At 42.0% G+C, this 15,768-nt stretch overlaps 1 protein-coding gene across 1 annotated transcript in view; it reads left to right on the top strand.

Moving 5' to 3' along the window:
- crebbpa (CREB binding protein a) overlaps positions 1 to 15,768 on the top strand; it is a 40,949-nt gene that overhangs the window by 1,352 nt on the left and 23,829 nt on the right. The window contains 1 exon segment of the mRNA XM_054605339.1: positions 9,130 to 9,836. Within this exon segment, the coding sequence (XP_054461314.1) occupies positions 9,130 to 9,836 (707 nt within the window).

Below are 15,768 nucleotides of genomic sequence, written 5' to 3'. Positions count from 1 at the left end.
ATACGAATACAATAAGTGCAACAAACTAATACGAATACAATAAGTGCAACAAACTAATAGGAATACAATAAGTGCTAAGTGGAAGGCTCAGGGTAGTACTTCTTGACTACAAACTAGAGTTTCCAAAATGACCGTCTGAGTTAAAGCAACGTGTCTCTCAAACAGTTAAACATGGTTTAAGAATGTAAAGTTGCATGTCTTGCAGCGCTTATTCATGACACTTTAACTGGGTGCATCCCACTGACGGCTGAGTATATGGATGATGGTAAAGAGTATTTCTTACATCTGCTTGTTACTACACAGCAGTAAACCACTTTATGAAGTACTTATAAAGTTTCCATCATAGATTTAATAGTATTATGGAGACGGTGATGTATTTCACCCTGATTCTCTTGCATACTCAAATGATCAGATGCCAAGTCAGTTCATGATATACTGTTTAAAAGATATCTAATGTAGCTGAGGACCCATCTCCATGCTGGATCTTTTTATATAACAGTTGCATTTAACTGAATAGAGATTTGATTCAGTGTTCAGGTCTGTGTGTGTAGTGGGATGTAAAGGCGGTAGTGGCCTCCAAGAGAAGAAAAAAGGGGTAACTGACAGACAATGTTTGAAACTGGAGCTCAGTTCAGCGACTATAAGAACATGAATTAGTAGAGACGAAACCACAGTAATCCCTTTGGCCACAGCATCCCTACGCAAGCCTGTGAACCCACAGACCAATCTGGTTGTTACTGGACTTCCCGTGATAAACATTTTTTTTTTCTTACTTTTTCTAACACTTCAAGCATGTCATTTTCTGATGTGAAGATATGGTATTCTGTGACACTTCACTTCTTGGCTGCTTGACAAATGGCTGACACATTTCTTTAGTAGAGCGTTTGTAAGGAATTTATTTCCTCAGTGGCAGCAAACGTGTAACATAGCCAGCAGACTACTCATGTTGTCTAAACTGTGTTTACTAGACTCTGCTGGGACTAATTTAACAATAGCAGGAGAGAAAGATGGAAACAACGCATAGAAACAATCTGTTAAACCTGCATCAAAAAAATGTTTTTTGTTATTAAAATCACAGAGATCACTGGCACTTAACTTTGACCCTCTCCTTGCTCAGTGTTTTGGTTTTACTACTCGCAATTTTTACTCTATGGTTGAGTGTGAATTGGTCCCATCAAACCCTGTAAGGAAATGTTTCCACACCCAAAAACAACAACTGGCAAACAAAGTAACCAAGTGGTTGTTGAAGAAAGCCAAACATCTGTCGGGTAAAAGTTTTCTCAAGTGTTGTCAAAAACTAAGAGTGCTAAAAGGCCAAAATGAATCTATATAAATGATGATGTTGAGATTGTGTCCGCTGCCTGTGTAAGTAGTCAATGGTTTTTCTAACACATTAGCCATAAAAAACGTAATATGCCAGTGGTATGAAATGCCCTGTAGTGGGACAATAATTGATTTAAGCAGCTTTATGCTGGGTCTCCAGCCAGTACTGACTCGGCCTGTTGTTGTGATCACCCAAAGGTATCTTCTGCAGATGTAGGACCCTCAGTTTTCAAACATGGGTTTCTGGGAAAAAACACACGTTTATTTGTGCAAATGCATTATGTTTTGTAATCGTATGTCAGTGAAGTTGTAGGAATGTAGATCCGTTTCGTAGCTAGGCAAATGTCTTTCTTGAAAGCATCACGCCTACCAGAGGGCACGTTTTCCTCGTCAACATTAGGTTTGTTTGGTCTGCAATAAAGAATAATAAGTTGGACAGCCTTTCAACAAAAGCCGCTGACAAGACAACGATGGATTACAACACCCATCACACATGGCAGAGGCACCACTTGTCTGTGAATGAACAGTCATTAAACCCTGGCCCGCCTACTCTTTATAGTTTTGGCCCGTTGCTGTTGGGACCTAACGGACCCCATGGGACGGCTCTGGGCCACACTGTCATTGGTCGTAAATGACTGCAGATAATGAGTTTGCTTTCAGTTTTTTGATGACAGTCATGCCTGAAGCTTCGTGAGCAGTACCCCTCATCCCTGACTCTTAACCTTTTGCCTTTTTCCAGTAGCCCCTGGTTTAAATTTGCACGTCACATTTAAGGGTGTGCTGTAGTTCATGTTTATGGGGAGTGTTTGCATCATTGGATGTGTAGTGAAGCATATATGCTTGCAGTGTGTGGGTGTACTTTGTTTTGTGTGTGTTTGGGGAGGTTTCTTTTTACAGTGGCGGAGTGCAAACACGTGCCTCCCGTCTCTCTATTCAGGCCATGTCCCTCTGTCCACAATAAAAATTCATTGGAAGTGAGCATATGTTTGATTAAGATGTCTTGACATTGTAGTGGCTTATTCCAAATTGGGACAGTGGTTGTTGTTGTTGTTTAAAAAACAAGTAAATGCACATCCAGAGCTTCTGTGTTTTAAAAAAAAAAAAAACACATTTGAATCAATCTGTGAGTGGCTGCTGGTCTTCAGCTAATGTATCTCTTTTCCCCGTCAAAGTGAGGCTGTGTATAGGTAGAGGGAGTCGCTGCATACTCTTGCAAGTTTGCTAAAACCTAACTAGTAAATATTTTATACGTGCTTCGCTGAGATCTTAGTTCAACTCCAAGTGTCAGTCACGGCCATGTCAGTAGCCCCTTTCACACAGCCTGTCCAAGGTTGGGCCGCTGAGTTATTCTGCATCGCTGTTGTGTAGGAAAGGTACGGCGGCAGAAAGGACGGACACAGTTGTTCAAGGCTGTACCAGCAACAGAGGTAGTCACAGAGCCCAACCAACGTCTGTGTGAAAAGGGAGAGCTGGCGCGGCGAAACGCTAGTGATGTCTTGAGACGTGTCATTTGTGTGCCCTAACCCTTGGAATATTTAACAAAAATGCTTACACCAGCTAGCAGCTAACCTTCAGCCACCAAAAATGGCTAAATTGGGTAAACGATGCTGACGGGAGCTCCTTACCCTCCGAGCAGAGGACGTTATCAACCGTCATATACCAGGGACTTTATGGACGGATGCATGTCGCTGTATACGTAGACGCAGTTGTGTTAAACAGCACGCCTCTTTTGCTCCCACGTGATGCAGGTGTGCTATCTGAGTCGGCATGATGTTGTTTACTGTTTAAAAAAAAAAGAAGCAAAGCCTGCTTAATGGCAGATCATCTTTGCGGCAGTATTGCAGAATCTTTTTGTGAAAGGGGATAGTGAAACCCCCAAATGTTCACTTTCACAATGCAAGTGGCACGTTTAAAGCCTAGCAGGCCGGCAGTAAGCTCATGACGCAGCTGCTAATGGAGCCATTTATGCTTCTGACTGCAGGCAACCAGAAAAACTAAGAAAACGAAGGGGGAGCAGCCAAACGGAGGATGGAGGGTGTGTGTCAACACTTACCCCTTCCTTGTGAAGCGTATATGACAACGTCTTGTTTTTTTTTTCCTTGCTTTGTTTGCAGGAGGGACTCATTTGTGTCTGTGCATGTTTTTAGGCTTGATTTCCCCTTGTTATGATAGAATCTGTTTCCATTAGCCAGTATTGCCCCTTTTTTTTGCTGATTTAAATCGCATCTGTGAGTGAGGTAGTGAGAGTGAGGCTGAAAAAAGTAATATTTTTGTGTTTTGAAGATTAAAAAAAAAAAAAAAAAAAAAAGAGCTGGCTTTCAACCGTGGATTTTCCTCCACAAATTCCTTTGAGTAATTCTGATATTTCTTGAAATTAAGCTTTGCATAAGCATTACATTTCTTGCATGACATAGTCATTAGGCTGGTATATGAGGCGTATGGTCCGGTGCGGATAAGAGGGAAAGGAATGCTTTGAGAATATAAAGTTTGATTTTCAAGAATGTGCAATCGACGTGCATAGACACATTACAGGGAGTTGCAATGATTCAGGTGCTCCAGGGGTCACCTGACCACACAAGTGTTGTTTGGCTCTATGAAACGCAGAGTTAGTGAACGATCACACCGTTGTGTCCGTCGCATCAGGCGTGGCCGCTTCAAAAACGCCATTGGCAAAGAGAGTAGGACAAAACAGCTAATGAGCCAGTGGAGGGGGGCTGCGTGGGCAACCAGGCAATCAAATGTAAACAACCGGGAAAAAAATATTCGGGGCAGACATTGAGCTCTTGCTGTTGCTCTTTTGTTGAATGAGGAGGAGGGGAAATGATATACTTTATCGTCATTAACTCGTGGAAACGGTCGATTCGTGATCCGTATGATCCCCCCCTCATGGTTTGACAAATATGAACAGTGGATAAATTAATTGTTGGTGATAAACTGGAATAACTTGTTGTTTGAAGGAGATGTTTTTACAGCATTATGAATAGATATTAGAGAGTGAATTATGAACTGTTTACACTAGCTCCAAGCATCTTATAATACATCATTGAAACTACTAAAGACAAGATTTGTTTTAATCCAAGAAAATATATTTTTTTAATTTCCTAATCATTTGAATTGTCTGCCTTTTTTTTATATAAAAAAAAAATCCCCACTATAAATGACTGGAACAAAGTAAAATTTTGTGGCGATCCGAGCCTCGAGTTTAATGAACAGTTGCACCACTATAATTAACTATTGCTAATGTCACCACATGTACCCGCTTAAAAACAGGAAGCCCGTTATAAAGTAGTAAAGGGCGCCTCTTGCTTGATTTGATTGGCTGCCTCGGTCAGTTGCGACTCCGCTGGCCAGCGCTGAAAAGTTGAGAATATTTTGACTTCATTCAGGTCTAAAAACTGCCCGAAAACATGACGCAATAGAGGAGGCCAGGCCAGGCCAGTACTGCAGGCCAGTACTGTAGGAATGCCATGGTTTTTAGAGACTGTCTCGGTGCGATCTGCCCCTTTTTAAAGTCGTTGTAGTGATGAAACTACAACAATTTCTCACCAGAATCTGCAGCTCCCCTCAGCTTTATGGATCTTTATGATGAGTTGCTGAGCCGGCCAGCCCAAAATGTTGCACCTAATGACTATTTTTTCACCATTACAGTTACTGTTTCAATGACGATAAGTCAGTGTGTGTCACAAGCGATGTGAGAAGCATTGTACCTGCATCGTTCTACACTTTCTAAAAGAGAGAGAGAGAAGAGGAGGGGAGACCAAATCATTGCGAGCCTTTGGTGTAGTTTTTTGCTAGACTGCAGCAAAGCAGGGGCCAGCCCTTTGTATCCATTATAAAAGTTAGAATGGATACAATTAAAGTGAGAGAGAGCTGGAGAGTCTGTCTTTCAGCAGAAACACTTTTAAAATAATTTATGGTAATTTCCATTCAGTCACGTGAGACTGATAATTCGTGATTGACTGGTTTGATGAGTTGCATCATTTACATTTTCCCTGAGTCATTGTGCCTAATAAATAACTCAAAAGACACCAAAATCATATTCTGGGTTACTTAATAATGACTTCAAAATCAGAATTTCAAAACGTACAGACGACAAATAATTGAGTAATAAGAGAAACGCATTCCCCCGGTAGAGATCTGGTCCTGGGCTCATAAGCAGGACACAGAACACAGTATGAATACCCAATGCAGGTTGTTAAACAAACTCTGGCACTAATGATGAACTGTGTGTCTTTGTTTATATAACTACAGTGATCATGTGTACAGACACAAACTCCATCAAAAGTCTCTACAGCTGTTAAAGCCGACTGACAGCTGATCCAGCTGTGATTGGGATGCAATTAAGAGACTTGTACCCTTTTCCTCTACAATCAGTGGTTTGATCCACTTCCTAACAACATACAAGATTGTTGTTGCACAAAGTCTCTGTTACACTCCCTGAAGTTTCTTGACGCCACAGTTTGTTGCACATGTTTTATGAGTAGTGTAGTCTGTGCGAGTGTGTGGTCGAGAGGGAGAAAGAGTAACTGTGATGTGATATGCTGCTTCACTTCACTTTAAGTACAGATAATACTGGGACCACTACAGAAAATTGCAGATGACCATTTAATATGCAGGAATTAACATTAGACACAACTGCTGACTATCCTTGTAACAACTTGGCTACAATTTAGCACATTAACCACACATAGTACAGCCATACTGCATGATAATGGAAAAAACTGACATTGCGATATGAAAAAAATCTGTGATATTTTCTGGCCCCCCTTTTTGATTTTGTACGTTTTTAAGTTAAATGTGTCAATCTGGAGCACTTTGTAACCAAGATTAAGAGGCTAGATTTATGAAGAACTTTTGGCCCTTGTTAACAATTTTGTGCTTCAGTAAATCATTTGATCATAAACACATTGGTTGAATAGACATGAATGGTGATGGCATCTTGGCAGAACTACTCTCGATGCAGAACTACTCTCGATGCCCCCCCTCTCCCTGTAGGTTTCAGTGGTCCACAAATGTGAGTCCTGAATGACTCACCAAAGCCTGATTTTTGTAAAATGTTTAAACCTGAATTTTATATAATTTTATAATGAGTGTTGACTTATTTGTGAGTCTGTGATCATATAAGAATTCTGTTTTTATTGAGGGAAATCTTCCAAAAATGTATCAGATCTCTTTTGCCCACACCTCTTTCATACTTCAGATGTTGAACCTACTCCAAGGACCCTTTTTAAAGTATTGTTGAAAGAGCAGAGGATAGATGACCCTCCCAGCTCTAAGTGTCTGTCTTGCTCTTCCGAGTGTGTAAACTGAACAGCAAGTGAAAGTGGCCCGGCGGCCATGCTGCACCTGTCCCTCTAAAGCCAGACACCAGGCCCTCGGGCCAGATGACAGACCCCAGTCTGGACCACCGCTGGGGCTGCTTTCGCGGGTATTTATAGCCACCAGCTCCCAGACAGGAGCCACAGGGGATATATAATAAAAAAAAGGAAAGAGCAGTGTGTCCATCAGTCAGTTAGGGAAGGAAGAGCATTACAAATAAGGAGTAATGAGAAACAAATGGAAGGAAAGTATTAAAAAAAAAAATTAAAAAAAGTCGTCCTCCATTTCTGTCTCCCCTCCCCCTCCTTCCATGTTTGGGGCTCCCCCTAACTGCATGTGGCTCTAACAAACCAAAACATTGCTTTGCATTTTTGGTCTTCAGCCAAGCAGCCTGGAGGCGAGGTTAGAGAGAGAGAGAGAGAGAGAGAGACGACTAAACTGATTGCTGTTGCTCTGAGGGCGTCCATGTGGCTGCCGCTGGTTAGTGAGAAGCCGGGGAGGGAAAGATGGATGAGTCCCTTCAGCCTTTAAACAAGCCTCGTCCACACGGAGCACCTGCTCGCCTGACGCCAGGCAGCGGGCCGGCGCAGCAGATCTGGAAGGCTGTGTTTACTCTGGGAAGCACGGAGGCCAAGTGCCCTCATTAAAGGCCGGATTCTGACTGAATCTCAATGAAGACGTCCAGCAGCAGCTCACGGCAGATGGGTGGTCGACTGTTTCACTCTGTCTGCTCAGTTCTGTTATCTCCCATCCCGTCCTGTAGGGCTGAGAGCAAGGCCCCTGTTTATCGTTTATCATGTTAATAACTGATAATCTTGATTTGATTTGGACATGGACTTTAGATAAGGAGGCATTCATCATCTGCAGTTCATTTTTGTCTCTGAGCTTTGGTGCTACTAGCCACTCACATGCCCTCTACTCATTCTGCCTTTATTTCAAATAAGGAACATGTCGTTTGACTTTTTACCTTTCAAAGATGAAATAAATCTATCCTCCACTCGGAACTGAACTTTAAAAAACTGAGTAAGCATTTTGACCTGCTCGGGTCGTGTTAGGCTGGGTTTGTAAAGCAACGTACTGTTACTTTTAATCATTTTTTATCAATGGGACATTAAATAGATTTGTGATGGGTCCATTTGCATAAAATCTTATGCGACGCTAAAACACAGCACAAAAGTTTGTAACACTTTCAGAAATCATTTTGCCAGATGAGTTGCCAGGTTCAACCTCTTTGCTGGATGACCCCCTGCGTTTTGTTGCTGGAACACTTTCTGTTGCCACCACTGCTCAGAAGAACGAGAACTTTATTTATTCAGGTTTACACATTAAAAACTATGTTTTTTGCTGGTATAGTATTACAAGAGAGTAGTGGTAAAATGGGAACCAACCATTGCTGGTATTGCTTTTATTTATTAATCTCCATTCTGTCATATACTGCGTTGAACTGTCAGTAAGGTATGAAAAATCAGTCGCCACCCAAACCTTAGTGGCTTCCCCAAACGGGGACATTTAAATATTTTAGATTCGTCAGAGAGGTGATCTTACTCGCTGAAAAACAGCCATAACGACGTTCCGCTGTCTTAGTCGCTTCATTTCAAACAAATCATAGCTCCCCAGGCTCTCGGCATTACGTCCACACCTCTGGATGGTGTGACATAAATACTCCTCCTCCACCCAGCAGGAACCCTGAGTGCTGCTGGATTCTCTCCCGTCACACTATGTTTGTCTGCCAGCAGTGGTGCCGTTATTATGCATCTTGTTTCTGTGTCGTGTGCTGCAGGGACAAGGCCACAGTGCAGCACCAGTTGGCATGTTGGCTCATTTGTGTCCCATTTTTTTTTTTGGGAGTGTTTGTGAGTTGGACTCTGAAGGAGGAGTAAAGCGAGGTGTATTCCTGCTGTAGTGCCCCCGGCACACTCTCCAAAAATAATGTCATGAAATATCTTGTTGGCGCAGAGCTTAGTCATGCACATTCAATTTTTTTGTAAAAAGGAACTGAAACTATCTTCAGACATGCACTACTACAAATACTGCTTAAAGAAAATACATTTAAAATAATGATAATTAAAGATTAGTAGTTCATTCAATTTTTTTGTATTAATTTGCAAGATGTACTTTAAAAGAAAAATCTTTGAGTTACTATTTTGCCAAATTGTTTACAGGATGTTTTGAGCTTTCAACCTTTTTGTTCCAATACATTTAATATAAGTTTTACGGTTCCTTGTTGGCGTTGAGGAGGTTGCTGTTCGGTCTATGCCGTTGGAGTTCTTTTGTCAACTTTGTGCTTCTTCACAATGAGTTGAGCATTAACGCCTTTGTGCATTCTGGTAGCTGGGGGAATCTGTGGAGGTCCATTCCATGTGATGTGTTGAAATTATGATATGATGCAACATTTTCAAATAGATCCAATGTGGCACACTTTAAACTGTTTAACATCTTTAAAATCAGACTGGAATCTAATTTTTCTTCACCCTCCTTCTCTCCTAGACCTGGGATCACTATCCTGGGATGATTTGGAGAATGACCTTCCAGATGAGTTGATCCCTAACGGAGGAGATCTGGGCCTGATGGGGGGGCTGCCTTCAAACGCTGGAGCAGCACCTGGAGCCGGAGGGCCAGGAGGCCTCCCTGTTGTACCGGACGCAGCCGCCAAGCACAAGCAGCTCTCAGAGCTACTTCGAGCGGGTAGCACCTCCGGTATCACAGGCGCGGGTCTGAACTCAGCCAGCCCTCAGCCAGGCGTTATGGGGCCTCAGCTGGGCCCACCGCTGAGAAAGAGCCCCCACGGACAGGGTTCCCCCAACAACCACACGTCCCCCCAGGCCCAAAAGGCAGGAACGCCAACTGGAGTAGCAGGACAGAACAATAATAATAATACTGCGACAATGGGCTTGAACACAACAGGCTTCAACCAGGCCATGATGAACAATAGCCAGGGCCACGCTGGGCTCCTGGCACCGGGAGGGCAGTCCCAACCGGGGCAGGTGATGAACGGTGGTCTTGTACCTGAAGCTGGGAGAGGACGGGGAGCGGGGCTGGCAGGCATGCAGTACCAGGGGTCGACAATGCAAGGAGCTGCTCCAGGACCAGGAGGAGCAGCGAGCGCTTTGGCAGAAACACTCACCCAGGGGGGGCAGCAGATTGGGGCTCATGCCACCCTCGGTGCAGCGCAGCAGGCAGGAAGCTTGAACAAGGTGAGTCACAAACCCAATCTTTTAAATATAGTTTTTGTTAATCTTTAGGCGAGATGGTATCGAGACATATGGAACACTTTGCTGACTGATTCCTTATCTGCTTAGAATGATCAATTTGTCATTAATAGGACTTGTCATTGGACACAAATGAATCGGTCGCTGCTGACTCCACTATTGATCTGACGAGTTTGTAGACGGCTATGAGCTATTAGAAATCAGGAACTTGTTGCTCTGCCTCGGACAACGGCTCCAGTTGTATTGCAAATTGGCAAACCCATGCTCATGCCGAACTATCAACAACCAATCAATCAAGCGACCTCGGTCCATTTCAGGGATTGGAGATTTGAAATCCTTCCTAATGACGGTGTTGCTTTAAGAAAAACAACGCTATAAAAATTATTGTCCAAAGAAACAGCTGCAGAGAGAGATATCTATGGACTGGATATGCAAAATATCGCTATACCCACAAGTGGCACAGTGAGTACTTTTTTACACTACGTACATTACAGAAATTGGTATAAAGGTACAAACCAGCTCACCGTAAGCCAACAGTATCAATCTATTAGACACATCATGTACACGCATATGGACGTTGATTTCGTATATAATAGTTTTTCTTAAAGCAGGGAGAGGTGCGGATTACAAATAGCAGCAAATATTGGTTTCATTTATGTTCAGAATGTTAAATACGGATCCTTTATGGTCTGTCTCTGAAGAACGAGTGAGAGCTGCTGCTCAGCGGGAAACGGTCGACAGGGACGGTGGAGGAAAACAGCATGTGGAGCCAGCATAGCCAGTGGCCACACACACACACACACACACACACACACACACACACACACACACACACACACACACACACACACACACACACACACCTGAGCACATATCACCAACCCTACCTCAGTAGTCGTATTAAGAGTGGGGCCTTGTGCTGCATACAGAGGTTCATTTTTTGAAATGCATTTGTGAGAATGTAACTGCTCGTACTCGGCTTTATTTAGCTCTTAATTGGCTGCTTAATGAGAGCGGAGACGCTTCATGACCGGCCACCACACCACACCACGCTGTGTTTCAAAGGGCTTGGCCTACTCGCACGCTCCTCATTTTCATGTGTGGTGACTGCATCTGTATTTGTACACTCTGCTTGTTGGTCTATTGGTTCATCTGCATTTGTTCACTGTTCAGAAACGAAATGTACACTCCACTTGGCTGCTCTACTCTCACGTTTGGCAAGGAGTTAATAGACGTTGCTGCCAACGTTTCAGTCATTGTTATGATGAGTCCTGGGATTCTAAATGGTGTGCGTGTTTAGAGTGTCATTGGCTGCTCATACGTACGCTTTATACCAATGTGGTTTCACAGGAAATCAGTAGGAAGCCATCTATTTTACTGGCTGTGTCTGAGCCAAGACACTGAAGCGGTGTGTAACCACAACACACACACACACACAGATTCTGCAAGCTACTGAGAACACACTTGGAGAGATAGTGAATATATGTGTCTGTGATTCATTCTTAAATGGAGTATGTGCACACACTTTAACCACAAGAAAGAATTAAAGCTGATGTAGAAGCACCACTGTCAGCATTTGGCGGAAAAGGTACGAGTGCGAGTGTGAGTGTGTTGTAAGCTTAGCCCGTCTTCTGTGATTATCGTGTCACCAACAGCTCGAGAGATGAAAACCACAAGACCAAGTCTTTGTGTGTGGCTTCCTCTGTTGTGCTTTAATCGTGGGTTAAATCTCTTTCTGGGCATCTGTGTTGGTGAGAGGCCGCTGTCTCTCCCTCCCTCCCTCCCGCTCCGTGCTCCTTTTGTTATTGTAAATGCACGAACACTCCCCTCGCTTTCTCTTGCTTATTGGATGGCTGCTTGCCCTGTCAGTCACGTAGGGAAAGACTGGTATTGTAAACCACTTAATCAGTTAGAATGACAGAGGGCGAGTGCAATGAGGAGAAGGGGAGGGCGGGGAGGGAGGGAGGGGAAGGAGGGAGGGAGGGCAGCTCGGCTGAATAGTCTGGCCTGGCAGCAGAGCTTTGAGATGATAGTTGGCAACTGTCCTGACCGCCGATGTGTGGAGCGTGTCAGCGAGCGGTGGGGGGATGAATGGGAAGCAAAGGGGGTGTGCATTTGCGTGTGTGTGTGTGTGTGTGTGCGCAACTGTGTGTGTCCGCCCGCTCAGCTGTGTTGAAAGGCTGCCAGTGTCTGGTCGACTCAGCTGGGTCTTTTTTATCTGGTCTGTTGGAGCGGTGTCAACAGCCTGAGGGGATACAGCCTGGCCTGGCATGGCACAGTCTGGTCTGGTCTCCCAGCAGCTTTGTGGATGAGAAGAGCGGCAGCAAGTTGATGTGTGTGTGTGTGTGTGTGTGTGGGTGTGGGTGTGGGTGGGTTGGCACCAACACAGATTTTACGGTGCCTCACATCTTAATGTATGCTGTCATGGTTCTTGTTGAGGGTGGGATTTGTTAGTGCATCAACTATCAACTATCGACTATTGATAATAAAAAAAGTTTAAACTCAGTGTTTAATCTATAGTGGAGCAACAGATCATAAAATTGCTGCTCCGCATCACGGATTGATAAAAACATTTTGACATTAGTAGTGTTAATAATGTATGATGAACTGTTTAGAGGGATTGCAAACTACTCATACTTCCCTCTCATATCTATATTTATTTTTTGGTAAAAACATCTCACTCAATCAACTTTGATTATTAAACCTTCTCACCAAAACTTCATTTTAGGAGATAACATTCTAGCACACCACTAATAAACTATAGTGTTTCTTATTGTTAATACAGGCTATATGTGTAGGGAAAGACAATTTGATTTGTTTTTATTATCCGTTTTTTATCGTATGAATTGGATTAGTTCATTATCAGATTCCTTGTGTAAAAAAACATTGGTGTTTTAGAAGAAGGTCTTTTAAGTGTCAGGGTTTCCCTTAGGGTTTTAATCCCACTGACAAATGGGAGAAATTCTAAGTATATAATATCTGTTTATTTATCTTAAAATTGATAGTCAAACATTTTTCGTCATTGTCATTAGACCTGCTTGGTTTCAGAAAATACTTTTAAAAAATTCAGATTTAATTTTCAAAATAGTTGGATATGTGGAATCTTGGCGTATTTATATACAAGTCACATTCTGTTTAGAGAGAAGTATACTTGCCATTATGACTTGAGAGAGTTTTAAATTCAAATCTCTCTGGTCAGTCAACCCTGAATAGTTGCCCTGTGAAAACAAATCTCCTTATTCAAATTTAGTGTTTACTTCGTGCATCTTGTGTTTGTTTTGCGTATGAGAGTCATGCCTGTCACCTGCAGTGTGCAGTCCAAAAGTGACTGCAAAGGGGTCCAACATTTTGAGGATGTTACAACGTCTTCACGATAACCATCCAACCCTTTTACTCCAAAGTCAAGGAGAAAAAAATTAAATAGCAAGTGTACTTAGCTGGACCCCAATAGGTGAAACCCAGGAGTAGTTCACAAGTTTTTCTGTTTAGCCAGCGTTCAGAATCTAGTGGAGATATGTTCTTACCAACTGAGGAGGTCTGGAGGAGGTCGTTCTTTCTCTCTCTCTCTGTCTGTCTGTTTGGCTTATGTTCTCTATAGCCTATTCCCATTACAAATTGTTTTTAATAAGCCAAACGTTACACTATAAAAACGGAATTAAGTTGATGATAATAATATAGCTCATTAGCATACGTGATATTAGAAAATAATTAAGTCTGCATGTCCAATAATACATTCCCTGACAATAATCCTAAAACTTCCAAATCTCATATGGTGACATTCCTACTATAGAGTACATTACATTACATTACATTACAGTCATTTAGCAGACGCTTTTATCCAAAGCGACTTACAGGAAGTGTATTCAACATAGGTATTCAAGAGAACTACTAGTCACCAGAAGTCATAAGTGCATCTCCTTTCTTAAACAAGCATCTTAAAGCATAAGCCAGAGCAAAAGTATAGTGCAGAGGCAGATTACTACGAGAACAATAATTGCAACAGACTAATCCGAATATAGTAAGTGCTACAAACTGCTACGAATAGGATAAGTGCAGTAAACAAATACAAATTCAATAAGTGCAGCGAACTGATACAAATACAGTAAGTGCAACAACTAATACGAGTGCAATAAGTACATGATGTAACTGCTTTAACTACAAGTGTACACTGAAAGTTATAGCTAATTTGTACAATAGGATGTGTGATTTTGTTGTAGCTCTTGATTTGGAGGTTTGGAAAAGTATTTATCAAAGAATTATTAAACGTACTGTACTCCCCCATAGAGGGAGGGAAGGGAGGGATAGAGTGAGAGATGAGGGGAGGTAGGGAGGCAACAAGTATGAACTGAAATATAGACGTGATGCAGAAACCTTGAATGAATCATACTGAACGTTTCTGTACGTTTCTGTGGTTTATCAGTTGCGTGTATGAACTACACAGCAGACTGGATTAACAAGTGACGGCTGACTCATATGAACGGGTCCAAAGCAGGATGAATCATTTTGACGGACAGTGTTACAAAATTTCCTTCGTAATCTATTGTTACCTTTCATTTGATTTTTTTATTATTATAATAAGACAGAGGCTAAAGGCGTATTTAAAGTTAGATTCTGTGATTTTAATCCAATTCACCTTGCGGTCACTTTTCATGTCAAGACACACACAAAGCAAATAAATATTCTGCCGTTGTATTCACTAGAAGCCTCACAATGCAATATATGTCACCATACGATCTTATTGCATCATAAAAAATGTACGATATGATATATTAAAAGGTAAGCAACTCATTATACATGTACAAGTATATTGAAATCTGTTAAAGCGGTTAACAAATTTCTATTATCATGCTTTTTTTTTTTTTTTTTTTTTTTTATCTTGTCTTTCTTTACTATGTCTCTTGTGTGCACTTTAACTCTATGCTGCTGTAAGCCTGCAAATTTCCCCGCTGCGGGACTAATAAAGGATTATCTTATCTTATCTTATCTTATACAGTACCAGTCAAAAGTTTGGACACACCTTCTCATTCAATGTTTTTTCTTTATTTTTATTTTTTTCTACATTGTAGATTAATATTGAAGACATCCAAACTATGAAGGAACACATATGGAATTATGTGGTAAACAAACTAAGTGTTGAACAAACCAGAATATGTTTTATATTTTAGATTCTTCAAAGTAGTTGAATGCGAAGGTGTGTCCAAACTTTTGACTGGTACTGTATGGCTGGGCAATATTGTTGGTATCACAGTCAAAATATGAATTCAACTAAATTGACACAGGATGCAAAGTCATGTATAATAAATAAATACATATTTCCTTGTTAGTGTAGGAAGTTAATTTATGAGGCCTTATTAGCTGAGAAACTTAACAAGTCATGGTTATTATCTTTCAAAGTGACTTATTAAAAACTTTGCCAAGAAAGAACAGAACTTATCTGTGGGCTCCGTTACCTGCCTACTGCAATGTTGGAAAAGTTTCTAACTATTTTGTTTCTGGTGTTTCCACTGGATGCAAACTCTACGAGGACTAGTTTAAGAAGAAGAGAAGGGATCGGGTGGAGGAAGAGGAGGAGGAGGAGGAGAGGTTGCACATGTTTCTGTAGTGGAGGGCTGTAGAAGTCCATCCTGCCAAAAGCTTTATGTCCTGCTGAGCTGTCACGGTGCCAGAGCATCGACTGGTTCAGACCAAACCGAGCCCAGTCATCCTGGCAGCGCTACGGTAGGGCCTGCTTTAGCACAGGGGGTCTTGTAGAGACAAATTGGCATTTGAATGAAGGCAGAACCTTTTGGTGGCAAGCTTGTGCTGTTTTGACTAATGTGGGTGAATAGTAACCCCCCAAGTAAACCATAATCTGTTTTAACATCCAGACTTATAAAAATAGTCATATCTGTGCCTGTTTGCTGATAAGAAAGAATGC

The sequence above is a fragment of the Anoplopoma fimbria genome, chromosome 9, assembly GCF_027596085.1.
Source record: "Anoplopoma fimbria isolate UVic2021 breed Golden Eagle Sablefish chromosome 9, Afim_UVic_2022, whole genome shotgun sequence".
Lineage (NCBI taxonomy): Eukaryota > Metazoa > Chordata > Actinopteri > Perciformes > Anoplopomatidae > Anoplopoma > Anoplopoma fimbria.
This window is presented reverse-complemented; position numbering and strand designations above follow the sequence as displayed.